Source organism: Notolepis coatsorum (genome assembly GCF_963971535.1).
Source record: "Notolepis coatsorum genome assembly, chromosome: 1".
Taxonomy (NCBI): domain Eukaryota; kingdom Metazoa; phylum Chordata; class Actinopteri; order Aulopiformes; family Paralepididae; genus Notolepis; species Notolepis coatsorum.
In genome coordinates this window covers 311,411,766-311,434,638 of record NC_140165.1, presented here as the reverse complement: position 1 = coordinate 311,434,638, position 22,873 = coordinate 311,411,766, and the positions used below count along the sequence as shown (strand labels likewise).

General features: G+C 43.8%; 1 protein-coding gene across 1 annotated transcript in view; it reads left to right on the top strand.

The window, feature by feature from the left end:
* The first annotated feature begins 7,205 nt into the window (after positions 1-7,205).
* The window catches only part of LOC311226058 (homeobox protein cut-like 1), a 153,963-nt gene continuing 138,295 nt past the window's right edge, over positions 7,206-22,873 (top strand). Inside the window, exon 1 of the mRNA XM_084311437.1 lies at positions 7,206-7,334. Within this exon, the coding sequence (XP_084167563.1) occupies positions 7,272-7,334 (63 nt within the window). The 5' untranslated portion in view covers positions 7,206-7,271. The remainder of the gene's footprint in view (positions 7,335-22,873) is intronic.

Sequence of the window (22,873 nt, the reverse complement as noted above, 5' to 3'; positions counted from 1 at the left end):
GCCACGCTCTCTGTTGTGTCTGCGTGCCGGTGGGCTGGAAAACAGCCCATCAGTGGGACAACCTATTTCTCCCCGCAGGCCTCCAGTGTGTCATGAGCGACAGTCCCAGCGGCGCTCCCCCATGTGAGGAGCAAGAAGCGGCAGAGGAGGAGGAGGAGGAGGAGGAGGAGGAGGAGGAGGAGGAGAACCAGGGGGGAGGAGATGAAGCAAGAACCATGTGTGTGTTGTCCCCATGGGGTCCTTCTCCTCCTTGGAACATCCATTCTCTTTTCCCGAGGAGCAGAGGAACATGTCTTTTGGACTGTGTGTGTGTGTGTGAGTGAATAATCCCCCCCCCCCCCCCCCCCCATCCATAAGAGGTCTTGTATTCTTTCTGCATTATTTATCCTCTCTTTCATTTGAACAGTGCTATTTTCAGCCAATCATTTGCTGTGTTGCCTGGGGGTGTCCTGCTTGAACGAAACAGAACACTGTGATCTCCTGCGTCATAAGTTATGGATACTGTACATGGTGGGCCTCTATGTTACAGACACATATTTGTCTTTCCCTAAAAGATGGATGAGATGCGCGTGGGGGGAAATAACTCGATTGAGATGTCTTCGCAGTTAATTGTTGGTCGGGGAGTTATTATTTTCTCTTTCTTCTTTTCGGTCTTCGTTTTCAGCGATGGGGGGAAAAAGTAGACAGAAATATATACGTTTACTTAAATACAAGTAGAAATATCCCCGTTAGAACAGCGCTTTGGTGGAAGTAAAAGCCATGCATTCAAGGTTCTACTCAAGTAAAAATAGGATTTGTTAAGTATTTCATAAGAAAACGCTAATAAATATTGTAGCCTACACATTCTGCAGACATTTTCATATATCAGCGCTTATAGGATATTCCACCCTTAACCCTTTCAGGTGTGAGTTTTTTTGGAATCTTTCCTAAAAATCCTGTCTTAGAATTCGACTCTAGACGGAATCACTGGAATTCTGTTGCTAGGGAACAGTTTGGACCCAAGTGTATTTCCTGTCAACTATTACATTAGTAAACATTGCAACAGGAAATTAACTTGGGTCCTTTTACAACATTACTGTAGTCAAGATGAAACAGCCTATATAGCTTCTCATGGCCTGTAGGCCCTGTGACATCACATCATCATTGGAATATTAAGTTGGGAAGATTCTAATCACAGGTGTGATTAAAACACCTGAACGGCTTAATGGATACACCCCTAACGGTTATGCCCAACGGGCCGGTGATCCACTGATTGCTTCTCCTTATAGTTGGCCGGCTTGAACTTTTGACAGTTCATCGTGAGCTTATCATATTTTCGGTGGAGTGTATAATGTTGTATTTTCAGGCTCCTGAAAGACTCCAGCCACCCAAACCACAAACTGTTTGAGCTCATGCCGTCTGGCAGACGGTACCGCAGTCTCAGGTCCACATCCGAGAGAACACAGAACAGCTACTACAGTCTCAGGTCCAGGAGAACACCGAACAGCTACTTCCACCGGGCAAACAGACGACTGATGGACATGACTCTGAATTATCACATGAGCAAACACACACAAAAGCACATTATGTGACTTACACGCCACACTTATTATCCGCTGTTTTTTTACCTTGTAAAAAACACATCTTGTATTGTATATATTGTTGTATATTGTTGTCTACAACTCTACTACGGCTGAGGAGGCGGGAAAAACAAGCATCTCACGTTTCTCTGAATATGTACATTTAAAAAATAAAAAATTATCTGAATCTGATTTCGCCATTGGAGTAAAAGTATAAAACCTTGTGAAATGGATACTACTAAGTAAAGGACGGGTATATCCTCAGAAATGTGTTGAAACACTTGTCACAGTCACAGACTACAATGGAGTAAATTGATTACTTGAGTTACATTCCACCACTGTTGCTTTTTAAATGTACCCGTTCGTTCCTCTTGAGTGCGTCTTTTGGTCTGAATCGTACTTACTTTACAACAGAACGGGTACATTTAAAACCCAACAGTGGTGGAAAGTAACTCAAGTAATCAATTTACCTACTGATTGGTGACATGGGGCCAGCGTGTAGCTCGAAGCTCCAGCTCATCTTACACGCAACCAAGACAACACGTTGTAAAAGCTGGGCTTTTATCTCTCTCCCTCTCTTTCTCCTCTCTTGTCGGGAGAGAGAGCCCTAATCTCTCTTTCTCCTCTCTTGTCAGGAGAGAGAGAGAGCCCTATCTCGTCAAACTCACTCAGCCACGCGGCAGACCTTGAATCCACATGGTCTAATCAATACTGCATTTTTCTCTGGTTCAACCATCCGCCATCTGTATCACCTCACCAATCAGCCACACACACACACACGTGCCCGGGAGCTCACACACACACGTGCCCGGGAGCTCACACACACACGCGCGCAGGCACACACAGTGAAAGTGTACAGTAAGGCAATACAGTAGCAATCATATGGCTACACACCTATACCACAACACAAACGTCTTGATGACATTTTCCTTCTGCAGTGGTTATTAGCTAAACAATTTGTATTTCTTTGGTATTTTTAACACCAGAAGTGGCAACTAATGCGGCTTTTATCATCAAATACTTTGACGTGGCTGAATGTGAGTTCAACAGACCTTACCTCTAAAAATCTGTTTCAAAACGCTTCTAGGAAATCCCCACGAAAACAAGGTTAAGCCGGCTTGTCTTTTCATCTTGACCCGTAAAGTCAGGTGATTCTGTGGAGAGCATGGCAGTCACTGGCCAGGCATGTGTTTGTTGTTGTTGTTGTTGTTGTCTTGTCTGTCACAAGCTGTGTGTGTGTGTATGTGTGCATTTCTGTCTGTGTGTGTGTGTCTGTCTCTGTGTGTATGTGTGCATTTCTGTCTGTGTGTGTGTGTGTCTGTCTCTCTGTGTGTGTGTCTGTGTGTGTGTGTGTGCACTGTGCATGCATGTCTATGTGTCTGTGTGATTGTGTGTGTGAGAGAGAGCGAAAGAGTGAGAATCGCACCAACATTGAGAACGGCACGCTCTTCTTAATGGGCCCTCCAGCTCCTCAATCATCTTTCCTATTGATTTTACAATTCTTTTCCCTTTTAGTTCCCCTCTCACTCCCCGACGGACAAGACGTCTCCATTTTCCCCGAGAGCCGTCCCGGGGAGGGACGGAGGCGAAACAGAAAGAAGGAGAGAAAAAGAGCTACGAGAGGGAGAGAGAGAGAGAGAGAGGGAGAAGTCTGGAGAGAAAGAGGTCTCTGAGAGAGGGACCCCGATCACAGAGGCCCTCGCTGACCCCTGACCTTGATCATGACCTTAGAGGTGACCCCGGGGGTCAGAGGTTGTGTGAAAGTGCCGTGGCGGTGATTCACTCCCACCGTCGGGGCGATGATGATCTTATACAGCCTCCCCGGCCTGTCTGACATGATCAGTGTTGCTCCCTGCCTCCGGCTCCCAAGGGCCACACATCTATCTCTCCCCTCTCTCTGTGGCTGTAGCCCCCCACAGCCACACAGGGCCTGTGCTAAAAGCACCTCACAGGCACGGGGGAACGAGCAGGGGTGGTGGTGGTGGTGGGGAACGGAGAGAGTGAGAAAGCTAAAAGGCTGTAACGTTGAGAGGAAGAGAAGCTGTTTTATTTCGTACCCTGCAGCCTCACCGGGGAGTGAAGGATGTTGTGCCACAGGGGCGGCCAATGACACACGAGGAGGATGTTTTTTTTTTATTCATCCATATTTGAACTTGAACTCGAATCAACATGAACCGGCAGGGCCCGGAGTTTCAGACGCCGATAGAGAAGAAGCGTCTGGTAAGATAATATTCCGGAGTGAATACATCTGCCTATGATCACGTTAAACGCGCCGACAAAGACGTGGTGTTCTTTTTAGAGACGTCTACAGCTCCCGCGTGACGCGAAGAGACAATGCCAATTCGACGTGATTGACGCGCTGTTAAGCTACTGAAACCGTGTGTGTATTAGACCTGTATTTCTGGTTTGGCTTAATGACTGGGAGCATCTTATTTCACACACAGGCCAAAGCCTAGGAAGCGCTGACATGGCTGAATATACGGAACAGATGAGGGGATTACACACGAGACTTCCTAGAGCAACAGTCTTCTTGCCCGAAAAAACAAGACAAATCGGGGGTTCCCTTTTTCTTCATGCAGTACAAGTGAATCAGATATAATACAATACAATAATAATCCTGGTGTGGCAGACATCAGCAGCACTATTGACATTAACCCTTTCACTGCCACACGACAGAAGGTTAACCCTTTACTATCACACAACCGACGGTCGCCCGGCTGTCGTGTGGCAGTGAAAGGGTTAACCTTCTGTGAATTGTCGCAGTGAAAGGGTTAACCGTTTTGACAGTGCGGCAGTGAAAGGGTTAATGAGGATAATAGTTTTTGAAAGTCGCATTCAATGCAATAGTCGTGTTCAATACATATGACTATTTACATTCATATTTTTATATTTACCGCACACATATATATACAGTATATACATATTTGTCTGAATATACCTGCATATAACCCCTCTATATACTTATATATACACCTGCATATAACCCATAGCTCTGTATGATAGCATGTACAATAATGCGGTATATACCATATATATTTATTCTGACCGCATATATAATATATATCCACACCTGTCTGTACTTACCGCACATAATCCTTTTACATATCTGTAGATACTAGATCTATATCTTCTGTACATATCCTACTCTTACTAGTTACGCTGCTGGCCAGTATGACTACTACCATACTCTCTTTATATCTGTCTCACTGTACATATTATACTACAACTCTGTACATACATCTGATTAGCACTACACTCAGTAGTACTGATTCGTATATTTTGTACCCAGTTTAATCACCTGTACATTGTATATTGCTGTTGCACTTTACTGTTATATTTGCACTCTGGTTGGATGCCAAACTTCTTCTCGTTGTACTGTACTTGTGCTGTATGATGACAATACATTTGAATCTAATCTAATCTAATCTAATCTAATATGACTATAAAAGCTACTCTGTCCATCTTTTTAAAAGCATGTGGTTGGTGTGGGACAGGCTGGCCAAGCCCAATCATTAATTCTCTAAATGATGGCCATAAATAAAGTATGAAATAGGCAGCGCTATTTAGACTAGGTATCAGTTGACCACTGAGGTCCATTCATATGTGGTAGACACAAACAGCTTGAAATCAAATCAAGGAATCAAGCTAAGAAAGTCAAGGTAATTGAAAGCATAAGAGTAACCCTGCCTTGTATTGTAATGAAAGAAGCCAGTATCATCTATGGCGAATTCTGGTTTTATTTTTAGTAAACACATTTGAAGTGTAAATAGCTGTGAAATATAAAATGCATTGTTATAGGACAAATATAATGCTATGAAAATCAATTTTCCAGCTAACCAGTCTCTGAAGAAAACCCCAAAAGCCAGTGGATACGGTCCAAGATTCTCCACACAGTCACAGACTAAACACACTAGATACTGAAAACAAAAATATCAATGCACATATTGTTTGTATGGTCCTGATCATTCAATAACTGATATGATTTGCTGTGCCCTTGTGTCTTGACTCATTTGAGGGTGAAGATGAACGTGGGAAACCAGAGTGCAGGACTGAAACAGATTTGATTAATTTGATTATTGATTGATTAATCGTGAATATCCATTGTTGTACATATGTATGATTAAAAAAAATGACATGTCTAGAGCAAGAGAATGCCATCACAGCTCATGTGCCAAGTGAACTTCGTGTTTTATCTCTTCTACAATGACCAGCGACGGTTTAACTGGACCTGTACACTCTGCCTGGACATTCACAGCTGAATATGCTGATCGTTATAAAAGTACCCTTGGGTTAATAAAGAAACGATGAAACACATGCAATGTGTTATTTTATGTATACTTTTACAATTAGAATAGGCCAGCCTATTACAGTTGAGTGGTAGTATGTGTTTATTTATTTATGTTTACAGTACAAAATGACCATAGGCCTAATAAAAATGCACATTAATCAATTCCATATTGGTTGGATGTTTCAAGTTTCAAATTTCAAGTTTGTTTGATTTGCCACATATAAGGTATATATGTACATTACAGTGAAATGCTTGGTTCTGTATGAGCCTCCTGAGATTGTGCTTCATACAGCAAAAAGTTAAAAGAATAAAGGCCAAACACTATCCAATATACAAACTAAAGTACAACCTAAAGTACAAAGTGAAGTACAAAATGCAAACAATAAAGTACAAATGCATGATTTTTTAAATGCAAAAATGTAGAAATGAGGTAGGGATGTGTAGTGCAAAATATGTTTGTAATAAATAGATACAAATAATATTTATGGTGTAGTGTTGAGAGTGTTTCTTAAAGTGTCTACATTTAAAATGTCATACATTTAATAGTAATAAAACATATTGTGGCACATTATCAAAGTATAGTACTCCTGGTCAGTAACTCCAAGGCCAAACACTATACAATATACAAACTAAAGTACAACCTAAAGTACAAAGTGAAGTACAAAATGCAAACAATAATAAAGTACAAATGCAAGATTTAAAATGCATAAAATGTTAAAATGAGGTAGGGATGTAGTGCAAATATGTTTGTAATAAATAGATACAAATGTGTAGTGTTGAGAGTGTTTAAAGTGTCTAGTACTGTCTACATTTAATATGTCATACATTTAATATTAAAAACATATTCAAGTCAAGTCAAGAGTCAAGTCAAGAGTTTTATTTGTCACGGCATACAAGTATACAATGAAATGCGGGTGGTCTTGCCCGCAACGATGTGCAATACAGTGGTACAACATATAATAGAATCCAATAAAACAACATTGTGCAATAAACAGGTAACAGGTAACATGGTGTGACATCTCGGTATCTCTCTGTACATAGTATTGTGGAACATTATCAACAAAGTAGTAGTACTTAAATAGATACAAATGTGTAGTGTTGAGAGTGTTTAAAGTGTCTAGTACTGTCTACATTTAATATGTCATACATTTAATATTAATAAAAACATATTGTGGAACATTATCAACAAAGTAGTAGTACTGGTCAGTAACTCCATTCCGCAAAAACTGTCCAATAAACGACGGCATTGTTCCGCCGCTCCGCTCCGTGTTTTGCACGCGGCCCAGTCCCATCCACTGAACTACCAGCACCTCGGCCGCCGCTCCGCTCCGCGTTTTGCACGCGGCCCCACAGTCCCATCCACACTGAACTCCAACCCTCGCGCTCTCTATCAGCATCTCACTCCTGTCTCAATATGTCTCAAGATGGCGGCCAACGCAGGATCGATGTTTCAATATTGGAAGCGTTTTGACTTACAACAACTACAGGTCAGTTTCTCCCCCGCCGAGTGTTCGCGTCGCGTCTCGTCCGGCTCGCCGTGTCTCTTCCGAAGTCGGCGTTTTGTGTTTTTAGTGGTCATTCCGTGGGTGTTTTGGAAGATATTTCTCTCCACATTGATGAGAGTGTCTCTCGCTCTCTGGCGCCGCTGATCAGAAATTGATCCTCTTTGTTCAATTCGCATCGATCGGACGTTACGCGACTGTGGCACCGCCGCCGGGATATGCGCAAAAAAACAAGCAATTCGTGGTCTTTTGCTTATTATTATGATATTGTTTTTTTTTTGTAAATGACAATTTTCTTCAACTTTACAGAAGCAAAGTAGCCCGTAGTTAGCCCCGACGCTTTAGCGGCTGTAAAGGTTGGATCATTTGGGGGAAATAAGTGGGACTCGTTACGCGGTGACACCGTGGAGACAGAGATACAGGAGGCACTTGCTGTCAAAATACTGCAAGTTTGGTGGCTACGAATTAAAGCTTTATTGTTATTATTATTTAAACAGTTTTTTATCTAAGTCGCCATGGTGATATTTGGTTGAACAACATAGCTGTTTTGTGTGTTTCCTCCTTTGCCCCACACACACACAAGCTAGCTTGCACTACTCAATAATTATACACTGTTTTTTTTTTTTATTACAGACAGTGCCACGTCTATGAAAAGTCATTGCTGACACAATGCATTTTATTGAAAAGGAGCACGACCTTGTTGATGAAGAACTCAAGAAATGTCCCACAGTCTCCCTCTCTCTCTCTCTCTCTCTCGCACGCCACTAGTAATCTATTCATGCACGAAGGAGATCTCCTATCAGTAATAGGGCCTATTCAGTATTTGAATACATACTATGTATGCATACCATAGCCTGTTTGACCTACAACAAAAAATGTAGACAATGGAGCTATTGTGTCCCCCCCCACCACCCCACCACCCCCCAAATGACATTTTCACTTGCTAACTGAATTTTGAATAACCATTTTTGAATATTATTAGTAGGTGGTGGTGTGTGTTAGCCCAGTTACTGTAGTAATTAACATAACATTGTATTGTAAAAAAGGGTAACCTAATTATTCCGCACGTACATTATCTTGTGAATTAGTACATCGTGGGCATGCATAGGATTTCAACTTTTATTTAGGTCATGATGGCCTTTACAGTGAGTGGGTAGACAAAGGACATTGGAAAGTCTTGTTGTCAGCTGTCTGTGTGTTGTGCTCTGCTCATGCCACATCACCAAGACTTTGGTTTTTCTCATTTTTGATCCTGTTTGATCCCCTCGCTGTTGCCTGTTATTCATGTATTATGAGAAGACACAAGTGACTGCGCTGTCCTCTCCCTCTCCCTCCCTCTCTCCCCCTCTCCCCCTCTCTCTCTGGTCCTTCACCCTGCTCTCCCCTGTTTCTCCCTGTTTGAACTGGTGTGTGTGTAAATTTGTCTGAGATCAGGGCTTTTTCATAGATTGACTGCCAGAACAGTGAAGGCGCTTGCCAGCCAGCAGCCTGGCCTGCAGTCTGGACATGAAAAATGCATCACATAAGTTTGTGATAAGGGCCCTGGGTAATTATGGCATAGGCCCCTATCACAAGTGATTAGTCAGGACAGTGAATCTGAGCGTGTGCAAAAAAGGCTGGCGGTTGGCAGGCCTGTCTGGAGGATAGGAATCAGTCGGAGCTGTGTGTGTGTATGTGCGTGTGTGTGTGTGTGCTGGTGTGCGCTGCTCGGAACGTTCACTGTCTATTATTGATGACATCTTATTTACCCCCCCCCCCCCCCCCCACCGAGAGGCTCCTAGAGGGTAGCCTTCAGAGAGGAATCTTTTTTTCCTTTTTTTTTCTTCTCTTATTGGTTTTCAGAGAATGTGGGGCCGGTATGATATGATCAGTCTGCACAGTGCACACAGGCTTGTCAGCCAATCGCAATCTCATTTGTTGCTCTCTTCTGACCAAATGGACTCTCTGTGTGTGTGTGTGTGTGCGTGCGTGTGCACCCTCATGTGTACATGTGCGTGTTCTTTGTGTAAGAGAGGCACCAGAAAAAGAGAGATTTTTTTTCCCCTTCTCTTTTCTGATGATGGAAAATCCAACACAGCCTGGATGTCAATAGCCGTAACTAAGCCCTACGTAGCATGTATTTCTCGGGCTTTAAACTGCTCACACTCATTAAAATCCCATTTTGATCAGTGTGGGACTGATTCCCTCTGTAAGAAACTAGCTAGATGGGGGAGGCCAGTACAGCAGCTTTCAGAACGAGCACAGCTCGAGCTGTTAACGTGTCTCTCCGTTCATGTGTGCAGCGGCACGTCTGTTCACCGTCCCGACCCCAAACGGGAGTTTACTGTGATGCTTTTAGCAAGATCTCACTCACTGGGAAATGGTGAATTACAGATGGAGGCAGGCTTTAACGTCTATAATCCCCCATCCGTCCATTACAGAGTTGAGTTTCTTTAGAAGGGATCACTCGCTTAACTCTCCTGTTTTTTGTTTGTTTTTATTATTATTATTATTTCTTTTTTTTTTACCCAGTCCAGCAGGTTGCTCGAACATTGTGTTTCTATTGCTGGGGCTTGGGAAGGTCACGTTTCTGGGGCAAGCTGCCATATACGTACAGGGTCTTTTTCCCATTGACTCTTGTGTGTTGATTTTCGGGGTTAAAAGATGATTTGGAATTGGAAGTCTTGTTGTTGTTCTGCTGCTGCTGCAGAAAAATCTCATAACCATCATTTGAGAAAATCCACAACAATTCCCTTTCTCCATTCCTTCCTCTTTTTAATAATAATAATAAAAAATTCTTCACGTTTTTGCAGTTCTAGCAAGTTTCTCAATGCAGATTGATGTCAGCCTATCAAGATGGGGGCCGTCGTCCATAGCGACGTCACATGTTTGTAGCGACTGTCTTTATTAACTTCCTGGCGTCTTCCTGGGACCCTACAGGCCATGTCCTTATTGGAGACGGTCATCATTGTGCCTCATTACAGGGGGGCCTTCAAGAGGAGTTAGTGGCCCCGGCCTGGGCTTTATATATGTGGCATAACCCAGTGAAATTAGAAACAGACCTTTTGTTACTCACCGTTCCCAATTTAGGCCTAATAGCCTACATCTCACCTCATAAGGGTTCCTGGAACAGCGCACAGCCCAGAGCCATTTAGAAAATAGTTCACCACGGAAGTGTATAGGGCCCCCCGAAAAGTGACTTGGATGAAAACCGATCTAGAGTTGGTCGCTATGTATCGACTAGCTGCCTCCCCCCCCCCGATAGGTAAATTTAGTAAAGCGTTTGTAAGCCGACTCCAGATCTGTGGTTAGTGGCAACCTGAGTGGTTTAAATCTCTCAGCGGCTGGTCTGCTGGAGTTTTAGTGTTAATTTATGAGCTGGTCGTCTGGACTCGGTGGTGGGGATATTTTTACCCCTCTGTTGCTGCACAGGCTTAGGGGAGTGTGGAGGAGGAAGGGGCATCACGTCATGCCTTTACTGTAGCCAACCAGTTCTCTGCCCGGTGACACAACCTGGCATAGGGACTAAGGTTTCACTGTGTGTTGTTGGGGGGGGGGGGTTGTGAACGACTAAGCATGAGTCAGAGAGGAAGAGTGCATGTCAGGACTTTGGTTCGTGTCTCTCGCTCTCTCTACTCTACTTTGAGGTGATGGATGTAAGTTCGGTTTTCCCTGCTGTTTTCGAAGAGCTTGGTAGTTTTTAGGAAGTCAACTCTGAGAATGAAAGGGACAAGCAGGTTCAGAAACCAAAGCCGGCTGCTCTTCCTTGTAGGCGTCGGGGGGGTAACTCGCGACACGATGCGATACTGACCTTCGATAATGTCATGATATGCGATATATATAATCGATACATTGCAAGACATTTTATCCATGATACATCACAATATCTGTAACCGAAGAAGAAAGAATACCCATGAAAAGGCAAAAAGCAGGAATTATGTATTTATTCACAGAATTTACATGAAAGCGTATCAGATTCTTTAGTGTGCATCACAAACTGGCCAACTGTACATGAAACAACATGCAACAAATTGCATAGTGTCTCTTTAACACACAGTCACATACTGACCAAAACTTGATTATTATTAGGCCTAACTATTAACTGTGACTCCAATGGAAAACTTTGTTACCATCTGCAATAAAAAAAAATAAAAAACATATATACATAATGTTGCATCGATAACTCGCAAGAGGAAGTATGCCGATATATCGCAGTATTGATGTTTTCTCCCACCCCAAGTATATAGGTCAGTGGGTGTAGGCCTGTCCGTAGGCTGAACAGTAGGTCTATATATCAAATTCATATCTATTGATATTGCAAATATGAAACAACACAATATCTAGGCTAATGCTACACCGTGAAGACTACAATATGTACCCGTAAACAACAACACAAATATAAACGCAGTTTAATCTTCAGTGGGGAAACATACTGCAGATTCAAACCGGCCTACTTCATTTCAAACCTTTATTTAAACTTGAAAGGCAACTGAAGTTTCGCTCATTTACAGTCATGTCGAGTGTACATGCAGAAATAAGCTAAAGAAAGCATATAAAATCACACACGGCGTATAAAATCATAACAATAAGACAACACGGCGAGACGAATGTAAGGATAACAAATCAATCACAACACGTACAACTTGATTGACAAAGGTTGGAGATCAAGGTTTTAAACTCTGCAACAGAGAGGAGAATCTCTAGCTTTAAGGACTGTTGGAGTTCATCATTCCATGAGCTAGAGAGTGGCATCATCAAAAATTTAGATTTAACGTTCCGAGCAAACTCGAGGGACCTTAAGGACCAGCCAGTAACTAGAACCACATCAAAAGGACGACGATTTAATAAGGTAAAACTAGATACAAAAATATCTTGCAATATCTGGCAGAACAATTGCAATATCTGATATTTTGTCCATATCATGCCGTGATATCCTGTACTATTCTCCCATCACTAAAGCATCACACACCAGTACCATACCAGGCCTAATACATAATGCAATAATCAATAATACATTCTAATAATAAGAGATAAACACAAGTTTTGAAGTGGAAATGATAAACAAAGAATGTTTTGAATCTGGAGTCGTCTGTGATTCTTGGCTCCCATTGATCAGCTGGAACGGGCTGTGGTGGACGGCGGCTTTCTGCACATCAGAAGGTCACAGCTGTGTTGTTCTCATCTCTGCTTCTCACTGCAGAAGGAAAGGCTGTTTTAAACCAAGTACAAACACAAACTAGGCTATGGCTTTTGTGTCAAGCCTGTTGGCTCAATCTAAACGTCTACTATGTATGTTTCTATGCAGTACACGGTAGAGACGTAAAATGTGCCAGTGATAGATATAGGAGCGCTAATGCATCTCAACAAATATCACACCAGATCAGCCAGATGCTGGCGCTATAATCAAAGATCAAGACATCAAAGCCACAATGTGAGTCCAATTTGATGCAAGACTTCGTACACAGCCGTTCTCGATAGGCTTGGCATCGATGCATTTTTCACGCATCAATGATGGGGAACATTTCCGATAATCGGATGATTATCGATACACATATCGGCAATGTTTAAATGAGAACAATGGCTGTAGTTTTAGCCACAACGTTGTCCTCCTTGTGGCTATGCTGAAGGGTAGCCTAGTCCTCTATTTTAGTTGCATATCCTTACCGATTTAGACGAGACCTTTCAGAGCACCATCATCTATATCAGGGGTTCCCAAACTTTTCAGGGCGGGACTCAGAAAATAAGGCGTCAGAGAGCCGCGGCCCAATGCACATCGTCAGGCTTTTTATTTTTTATTTTTTGCCAGGCGACCGATTTTTTAAGCCAAATATCACTTCAATCCTATTAAGTTAGTTCAAGTTAGTTATTAATTTATATGTGCTATTTATGAGAGGGCTAACTTGTTGCATAATAATAATGATAATAATAATAGCCTCATTAAAATACTATTGTTGCTTCGGTTGTTTTCAGCGTTTTATGTGCATAATCTGTTATTTAGTTTGAAATGTTCGTTGAAATAAGTAGATTTTTCGTTTGTTTATTTATTAAGTTACTATAAAACCATATAGTCACATTTTAGAATACAATAGAATAAAATTTTAGAATACAACTAGAAACACTGTCCTGGCCTGCTTCTAAGTTCAGTGGCCTAAGATTTTTTTTTTTGGAAATCATCTCGCGGCCCTCCCGTGGCTGCTCGCGGCCCACCTTTGGGTCGCGACCCCGACTTTGGGAACCACTGATCTATATCATTGTGTCCTGTATGATAGGGTGGGTTGGCCTTCTCTTGCAGAAAGGCGCAACAAACACTGGTATTTATTTATTTTGAAAGCCCTTATTGGTAAACAACCTGTTTATATCTCCTCACTGTTAGATTGGAATATTGGAACCTATTCAACCTATTCGATCAAATGACTGGATGGTTCTTAGGGTTCCTCAGATTTGTTCTGAGCTAGGGAAGTCAGCCTTTTCCTTTGATGCCTCTAACTCATGGAATGTCCTTCAACTCACGCTAAAATTAGAGGTTCTCCCTTCCCTTGGAATGTTTAAATGTATGATTTCAGACCATTGTGTGACAACCTGTAACTGTTTTAATTGATATTTTAAAATGATTAACGTTTTAAATTTTTTTACTCTGGTGTTTACATTTTTGTGAATATTGTTTTTATTATGTACTGTACAATCGTCGTTTCTGTAAATGAGGGAAACCTCAGATGCTTACGATTTTAAATAAAGGTTGAAATGAAATGAAATATGCCGTCAGCTAGTTTGCATCAACGTTACTCAACAAGCTGCTGGATAGATAGAATAGAATATAAAGTACTTTATTGATCGCAAGGGAAATTCAGCACCGCAGATCGCTCACAATAAACATTGAGGTAGTCAGAAATCACAAGTAAAAATACAGTCAAAGATATACATTCGAATTAAATATGTATATATACATTCTAAGATATACAGTAAAATGTACAGTAAAAATGGGCAATGTAAAATGTCCAGAAAGATATGCACGCAATTATACTGTTACTGTGTGCTCAGTGAGGCAGTGAGGCGTTATATAGTCTGCTGGCTGTTGGAATGAAGGACTTCCTGTGACGTTCAGTGTAATACATCTTGGGAATCTGACTAGACTAGAATCTAGAATCTTCCAGAACTGTGTGGAGCAGAGTTTAGTCTCTTCCAGAACTGTGTGAGGCAGAGTTAGGCCATGGTTACACAGACTGTTTTTGTTTTTGTTTTGTTGCTGTTTTGAATACGTTTGCTGTCCCTGTTAAATAGAAATGCCGTTTTGGCAGGAAAACGCGTTGCCCTACTAACAACGCTAAATTGTGTTTCCGTTTTGGAAAAACGCCAAAAACTCGCCGACAACGTGTCGTGTAATCTGCGCGGAGCCGTTGTTGCTCAACGCCCATGCGCAGTAGATACCGACATCTGCGTGCCCTCACCAACGTCCGGTGACAACAGAGCTGTCCCAAATAGCTGCAGCTACCATGTGTTGTCAAGTTATTGTTATAAGGACCCCAGTCCAAGCTACAACAGTGCATTCCCTTAACAATTGTTTGTATTGAGCCGTATTGTATTGTACCCATTCTGCAATATGTTAAATAAAGTTTACATCCATTCATTCTGCTAGCATTAACGATTGCATGAGCAGCTGGCTAACGTGAGCTAACGTTAGCTATCAGACCCTGTTAGCTCAGAGCTCCTCTTTCAATCTTTTTTTTTTATCCACTTTTTCTCCCATTTTCTATATTTTCTCCCATCCCAATTTCGTATCATCCAATTCAACCCTCCCCTGTCACGAACGCTGTTTCTTGCCTCCCACAAGCCGGCTGCAATGTGGACTAAGTCATACATAGCACAAGTCCCCTCCGGTACTTGAGGTAACAGCAGTCGCATCTTTTCACCTGCGCAGCTCGATCTCTCAGTGGCGAGGAGTAACGCGTGGGAGGCTCACGCTGCCCCGACACTTCCTGATTCTACTGCGCAGGCGCACCAACCGACCTGTAGGAGTCGCTGTCCACAACGCCCGATCCCCACCCTTCAGTTTCCCTCCCCGTAATATGGCCAATGTGTATTACTGTGGACGACCAGCTAAACTGAAAGCAATGTGGAGCGCTGGGATCGAACAGGCGATCCCAGCGTCTCTGCATTCGTGGCGAGCGCCTTGCCCACTACGCCACGTAGCCGCCCCATATCCTCTTTCAATCTTAACAAGCATTAAACAAAATGGCCCAGTCATCTATTCACCTTTGTTTAATACACAAGGCGTTGTCTAATGTTATCTAGCTACTGATGGCTCCTGATATCATCAGTTTGGTGCTGGCTGGCTAACTAACGTGAGCTAACGTTAGCTGCTAGCCACAATGCTATACTGTTATACTGGCATATTCCATTCACGTTAGCATGTAAGCTAACAAAATCGGCGCAGATGAGACTAAACTCCGCTCTTGGTGGTCAATTGTGTTGATGTTAGTTTTGTTTCATCAACAAATGAGAGGCAGAACACACAGTGAATGTATCCGTTTTGTTTATTGCACTTTTATTGCACTTTCTTTGCTGAAAAATAAGTGCTACATTGGCTAAATAGCTCACGGAGGCATTTAAAGATGGCGGCTTGGTGATTTTTTTTTGCAGGAAGTGTATTGGCACATTCAAGTTCTGATTCGTTGAAAATTGCCTTCATGTTCGCCACCTACTGCCACCTACTGCTTTGGCATTGTACTACATCACTGTGCTCAGGAGGCAAAACGAAAGTGCTCAGGTTGCAAAACGAATGTCTAACTCGGCTGCCACTACGTTGCGACCTGGAAAAGCGAAACTCATCTTGAAACAAAAACACCCTATGTGTAACCGACGCCTTAGTCTCTTCCAGGACTCTGTGTTTAGCAGAGTTAGTCTCTTCCAGGACTGTGTGGAGCAGAGTTAGTCTCTTCCAGGACTCTGTGGAGCAGAGTTAGTCTCTTCCAGGACTGTGTGGAGCAGAGTTAGTCTCTTCCAGGACTGTGTGGAGCAGAGTTAGTCTCTTCCAGGACTCTGTGGAGCAGAGTTAGTCTCTTCCAGGACTGTGTGGAGCAGAGTTAGTCTCTTCCAGGACTGTGTGGAGCAGAGTTAGTCTCTTCCAGAACTGTGTGGAGCAGAGTTAGTCTCCTCCAGGACTGTGGGGAGCAGAGTTAGTCTCTTCCAGGACTGTGTGGAGCAGAGTTAGTCTCTTCCAGGACTGTGTTTAGCAGAGTTAGTCTCTTCCAGGACTGTGTGGAGCAGAGTTAGTCTCTTCCAGGACTGTGTGGAGCAGAGTTAGTCTCTTCCAGGACTGTGTTTAGCAGAGTTAGTCTCTTCCAGGACTGTGTTTAGCAGAGTTAGTCTCTTCCAGGACTGTGTGGAGCAGAGTTAGTCTCTTCCAGGACTGTGTTTAGCAGAGTTAGTCTCTTCCAGGACTGTGTGGAGCAGAGTTAGTCTCTTCCAGGACTGTGTTTAGCAGAGTTAGTCTCTTCCAGGACTGTGTGGAGCAGAGTTAGTCTCTTCCAGGACTGGGTGGACTCTTTGCCTGATACAAGCTAACCGATGGCATATCAGAACATGGAGCTTATAAGCTCTGAAATGTTGCATCCAATTTAAATCCCCCAGAGAGGTGGGAGGAGAGGCAGAGACGGGGGTTAACTTAGCGTGCTCACATTATCCTATTTTAGTCGGCGTAACAGTAGTTGGCCAGGTTTTTTACGCCAAACTAAAATAGGATAATGTGAGCAAGTTAACCCCCCGTCTGCCGCTCCTCCCACTTCCGGGGGAAATGAGAAACGACGCATTATAGGATGGAAAAGGAAATGCCTCCTTCTTCTTGACGTTGGCCCCCATGTGGTCGTCCGGTTGTTTTGAAAGTCTGCACTAAAATGAATGGAAAAAACACCAAAGACGTCGTAGGCCTATGTGTCCAAATGTATTGATACAACTTTGGCAATCAATTATCGATACATCAATATTTTATGACATTTTAATCCTTGCCCTATAGCAGCTAGCAGGACCACCCATGTTGTCCGCCATATTGTATTTTCCACCATTAAAACCTTTCCCCCCCCCTAGTACTTCTCGGCTGTCCACCCCATTCACACCAGACCTGCTGTGTCGCATCTAGGGGACGCCCGGGACGGATGTCTTTCATTGCGTAATTCTGAGAGTTTGACCGCCACGGCCCACGTCTAATTTGGGAGAAAAAAACATGTTCCTCACAATTGCTTTATAGTCTGATTTGCACCACACTTGAGAGACGCACATCTTCTCCGTGACGGAGAAGAAGAGGCGTGCAAAGTTTTGCGTGGTGGCACTAGTCAGTCAGTAGTCACACAATACAAGAATCGTACAATTTGCCATGACCGATATCGGTGTGTGTGCCAATAAACAATACCTCGCAAAAACAAATTTCACATCACTTGACCCAAACGGTAGGTAGCGCTTTACGATCAAAAGGTCAAAATGTACAAAACTACAAATGTGAAAAGCCATATTACTCGAACACCATGAAGTCAGACTTAACAACACCTTGTCCTCAAACATATTATCCAGCGGTCCTCGGTCTACAACGCCGGGTGTTTTTTTTTTGCCACTGGAAAATTGCATAAAGATAATTGGATACACTGCTCAGGTTGGAGCACATATCCGAGCAGCAAGACAACGCAGGAGGAGGAGCGGGGGGTTTCCTGCAGCAACATTGGTCGCGGCTTATCTCGAATTTCATGCTTGTTTAGTTTAAGGGAAGGTGCTATTCTGTAGCCTAATCCTCGTCGATCCATCACAGTTACATAGTGAGGTAGTGACGTTCAGCAGACAGCGGATTGATGAGAGTTCACCTTAGTTTTGTGTCTTTAATTCAAGGCTAATTAACAAAGTTTATAACGACCAGGCCCATGTGCGTCATGTCAATTATTAAATTAACCTTGTCTTTAAATGAACGTCTTCATAAAATATGTAGATATAAATTCTGAATATCGTACTAACGGTGAGTCTTCTTTTCACTAAATACGTTCATAGACGATATCAGAGGGACAGCAGGGACTTTTGGATTTGGAAGTGGAACCTTAAAAAGAAAAGAACACAATACATTTGGAAAACAAATGGATTTCATTGACATTTTCTTTGATCTATAAAATTCCCTTAAAGGGGAATACAACATTCTAATGTTATTTACAAGGCCGCTAAACCAGAGAAGTACTTATTAAACGTGTGATGTCATCACGTCGTATAAAGTCTGGAGTTGCTCTATTGACAATGAAAGGGAGACTGGTTTTGTGGACCCACTGATTGTTTCTTTTAATATCCAAATGAGCTTTATTCTATAGTAGTGGTCTCTGTAGAGCTCTGAAACGGGACATGAACTCGGAACATTCCCCTGGGTGCTCTCATCGCCATCTCATTGTCTATGGAGAAGCTTCAGACTTTATATACGTGATGATGACCTCACACCACGAGAGTCGCTCATAATATCCTCGTACCGTCTTACGCCAGAGGAATAACGTGTACGAATCCTGAAATTAAGTTCCCCCTTTATAAGGTCCCAGTTTTCAGCAACTCTAATCTTGCCTAGTATGGCTTAGCTATTGGTCAACCATCTGCCCTCCCTAATTTTAGTGCTGTTTATCTCAGTGATATATAAGGATAGGGGATCGTTCTCCTCAGACCTTATCCTGTGTCGGCCCGTGACTCCGGTATCGCTGTCCCGTTAGATCATTGACTTCGGGTATTGAATTCTAATAGGCATATTGGCGCGCCGCAAATGGTCCAAGTATTGAATTATGATATTAGTGTGAGGAGTGTGAGGTGACGGTTTCAAGGATTGAATTATGATATTAGTGTGAGGTGACGGTTTCAAGGCTTGAATTATGATATTAGTGTGAGGTGACGGTTTCAAGGTTTGAATTATGATATTGGTGCACTGTGTGGCCTAATGGGCCTCGGTATTGAATTATGATATTGGTGCACTTTGATGGAATCATGATATGGCTAGCTATCTGCTAATAGATTGAATTATGATATCCCTGGCTATCTGCGAACAGCTCTCACACTGTGTTTTAAATGTCAATCATGGTTTGAGTTGCTTGATCTATAACTGGCCTTTAGGGTTCATCCCATCACTCAGATGGGAACGTCCCCTTCTCTCTCTCTCTCTCTCTCTCTCTCTCTCTCTCTCTCTCTCTCTCTCTCTCTCTCTCTCTCCCCTCTCTTCTCTCTCGACTCTCTCTCCTTTTCCTTTTGCTCCCTCCTTTCAAACAAGGCTTTCATCTTGTAATCAGTCCCTCCAGGAATTTGCTCTTTTTTGCATTGCAAGATTTAATTATTACATTTTCTCTTTAATCAAAAGTTCTCTCCACAAATAATGCAAGCGCTTGCAACGTTGGCCCGTCTCGTCTAGGGTCGGCTACCGTTCACATTTGAACAGATACCGGCGGTACCAGTTCCTGGAGTTTGGTATCGTTACCCAGCGGTACCTTTTTTTTGGTACTTAACCCTCTCTGTAATAAGTTCAAAGAAATGGATTTCAGTTGTAAACATTTGTTAAATTTGATTCAATTTCAACATTGTTATTTATTTGGAACATATCAACATTATCTGGCCGTCCTCAGTAAATGTTATCAAACTCCTCTGACCTCGTCTGGTCTTTCCAAAGACCCAAGAGACGGGACAGTAATATATATATTTGTGGAAAAGGCTCCCTCTTGTCTAGTGATATTACACTCTTATACTAAACATGTAAAGGCACCCAAACTTGTTACCGATTGATCTAGCGTGAATCAGTACTCGCCGGTAGTACCGGTCGGTACCCTTAAAAGCACCGGCTTCTGTACCCCGACCCAAGTCTCGTCACTCGTCGTACATAATAAATCCCTTCATATCCTTTTTTTGAAAACCGGAGACGGCAACGTTCACAATTCTACCTTGTAAATGCAGTCGCCAGCAGCAGCGCTCTTGTCAACAGGCAGCCAGGCCGCTGCACATTCGCTCTCCGACTCGCAGTCTGTCAGTCTTCACACCCTTCCTTCCCGTGAATAAAAATAGCAGAAGAGAAATGCTAATTGCCGCTGTAAAGACAACAACGCTTTTTTTTGTTTTCCAACAATAACAGAAGGAAAAAGCTTGGGGGGGGGGGGGGGGGGCGGCTGCCGCCGCCGCCGCCTGGTTAATCGAAGGGTCGCCGCCGACGCCAACAAAGTCCATACCTGCCGAGGTGCCCTTGAGCAAGGGCAGGGCACCAAACCCCATGTATCGGAAATAGCTGACATTAGGTAGAATACGGCCATAAAACACACAACGGGCAGTTGCTTCGTTTGCGATATTCTGAGCCTCTGAGGTCGTATCCGTCCTTGTAGAAAATAAAGCCTACATATACATAACGTTATATAAACACACATGACAATCTGGTGTGGTGTACACTCTGATGAAAAACCTTGATAAGAGTTGCGTTTTTTCACCGCCTCGACTATAGTGTGCTGTTCTTCTCGAGAAGTGCTCCTCTGTGGGTGGGTGTTGTATTTTCACACTCTTTAAACACCGGGGCCTCGTACTCCGAGGGGCTCAAATGTTAAGTAACGGAGCCGTAATGTGGTTAGGAAACTGCGCGCTAGGTTTAATAATTTCCATCCCCATCCCCCCACCTCCACCCCCACCTCCACCCCCACCTCCACCTCCACCGTGTTTATGTTGAGCTCCCTCCCCGTTCCGAGGGTTTAAAAGCGGCCGCAGTAACTGGACTGGCTGCTGCTGCTTCTGTGTCGGGCCGGCCTCTAAAAATAACACAGACTGCCGGCCGGGCTCAGCAGAAAACTACCGTCGATTATGATGATTCAACTGCTCTGTATGTACAGGTGTGTGTGTGTGTGTGTGTGTGCGTGAGTGAGTCTCTCTGTGTGTGTGTGTGTGTGTGTGTGTGTGTGTGTGTGTGTGTGTGTGTGTGTGTGCGTGAGTGAGTCTCTCTGTGTGTGTGTGTGTCAAGTCGGATGGAAGTGTTTTGTGTTGAAAGGAAAAAGTTGCCCTTTGTGCATTTTTGATGTTGTTGTTGTTATTCTTCTTTGGTGGACCGTGTGGACTGTGGGCCGGGCCTAGTGAGTGAGTGTGAACCTGGCCGTGTGGACCTCTCTCTCTCTCGGAGCTCGCTTTTAATTGGTCTTCTTGACCTACCTGCATTTCAGTTGAGCGGAGAGGGGTGGGGGTTGGGGGGGGGGGGGGGGTGCAGATATGATCGTTTGCATTACCATGTCTGCACTTCTAGCAGCCGTTCCCCGAATTTGCATGAGTTGAACCAAAGTGGTTCCAGCCCAGTGACGATGCAAAGTGTACCGGCCGGCCCTCAATTCGAACCGTTTAAACCCCTGACCCTCGCGAGATATTCATGGCCCCCAAGCCTCGCCTACAGAGAGAGAGAGAGAGAGAGAGAGAGGGAGAGATACCTGGGCCCGGCTGGATATTATTGGCTGTCTCTATTGATCCGGCGGCGGGGGCTAATCATCTAGAAAACGACAGGGTGCTGTTTGTGTTCACGCCGTTGGACACCCCCACCCCGCCCCCCCTGCCCCAGACGACACTCAGAGTAACCTCTCCCCGACCTTTTGACCCCGAGCAGCTGTCGGGCTGGAGCGTGGGTTATAGGTGGTGTGACCCCCGCTGACCCCGCCGTGACCTGGTCTGTCTGTCTGACTGGGCGCCCGAGACCTTCGGAGCCCAACGCATGATGATGACTTCACCATCTGTCTTCCCTCTAATGGGCCCCGCTGCCTTGAACTTGAACTTGTTTGTGTGTGCGTGTGTGTGTGTGTGTGTGTGTGTGTGGACCATAGAGAGAGAGACGGGGGGGGGGGGGAGTAATGTGTGTAGGGTGCCTGCTAAGCACAAGGCCCTGACTGAGAAAATAATAGTTGGACTCACAATTAAGCTGAGGCTATTCTCCTCCTTTTGCCTATAAAACGTTTTGTTCCCCCCCCCCCCCCCCCTCTCTTGCTTCCCCTCTCTGTTGTGGTTTTAAGGAGAAAATGATTCACAGGTGTCTGTACAAAAGGCCGTGAAAGCCCCCAGTGCCTGATTGTGTCCCCCACTATAGCTTATATTCCTGCTTTGTTTAGTCGTCTTCCTCCTGGGAATGATTGGGTAGGGGGGTGGGGGTCAAGTGACCATAGAGTTTTGTATGAAAATAAATAACACACACACTCAGTGGACTAAATGAAAACTTTAAAAATACAATCTCTGTAGCCCAGATTCCAAAGTGACTGTGAGAGACACACACACACACGGAGAGAGGGAGAGCGAGGGAGAGGGGGATGGTCTAGTCTATCTGTTTAGTGGAAACGGAGCCCATCCGTTGACTGCTGTCTGACCCTGGGTTCAGCCTTATGGTTATTAATAGGCCAGAGGCCTGAACCTCCAGCAGCCGGCCTCTGATCAGCTCCAGATGTGGACTGAGGGAGAGAGAGGGAGAGACGGGGGGGGGGACACTGGTGCCGCGTTAGCCCGTCCATGTCTCTCTGTCCATATGATCAGAAGGTGGGGGAGAGATGAGCATGGAG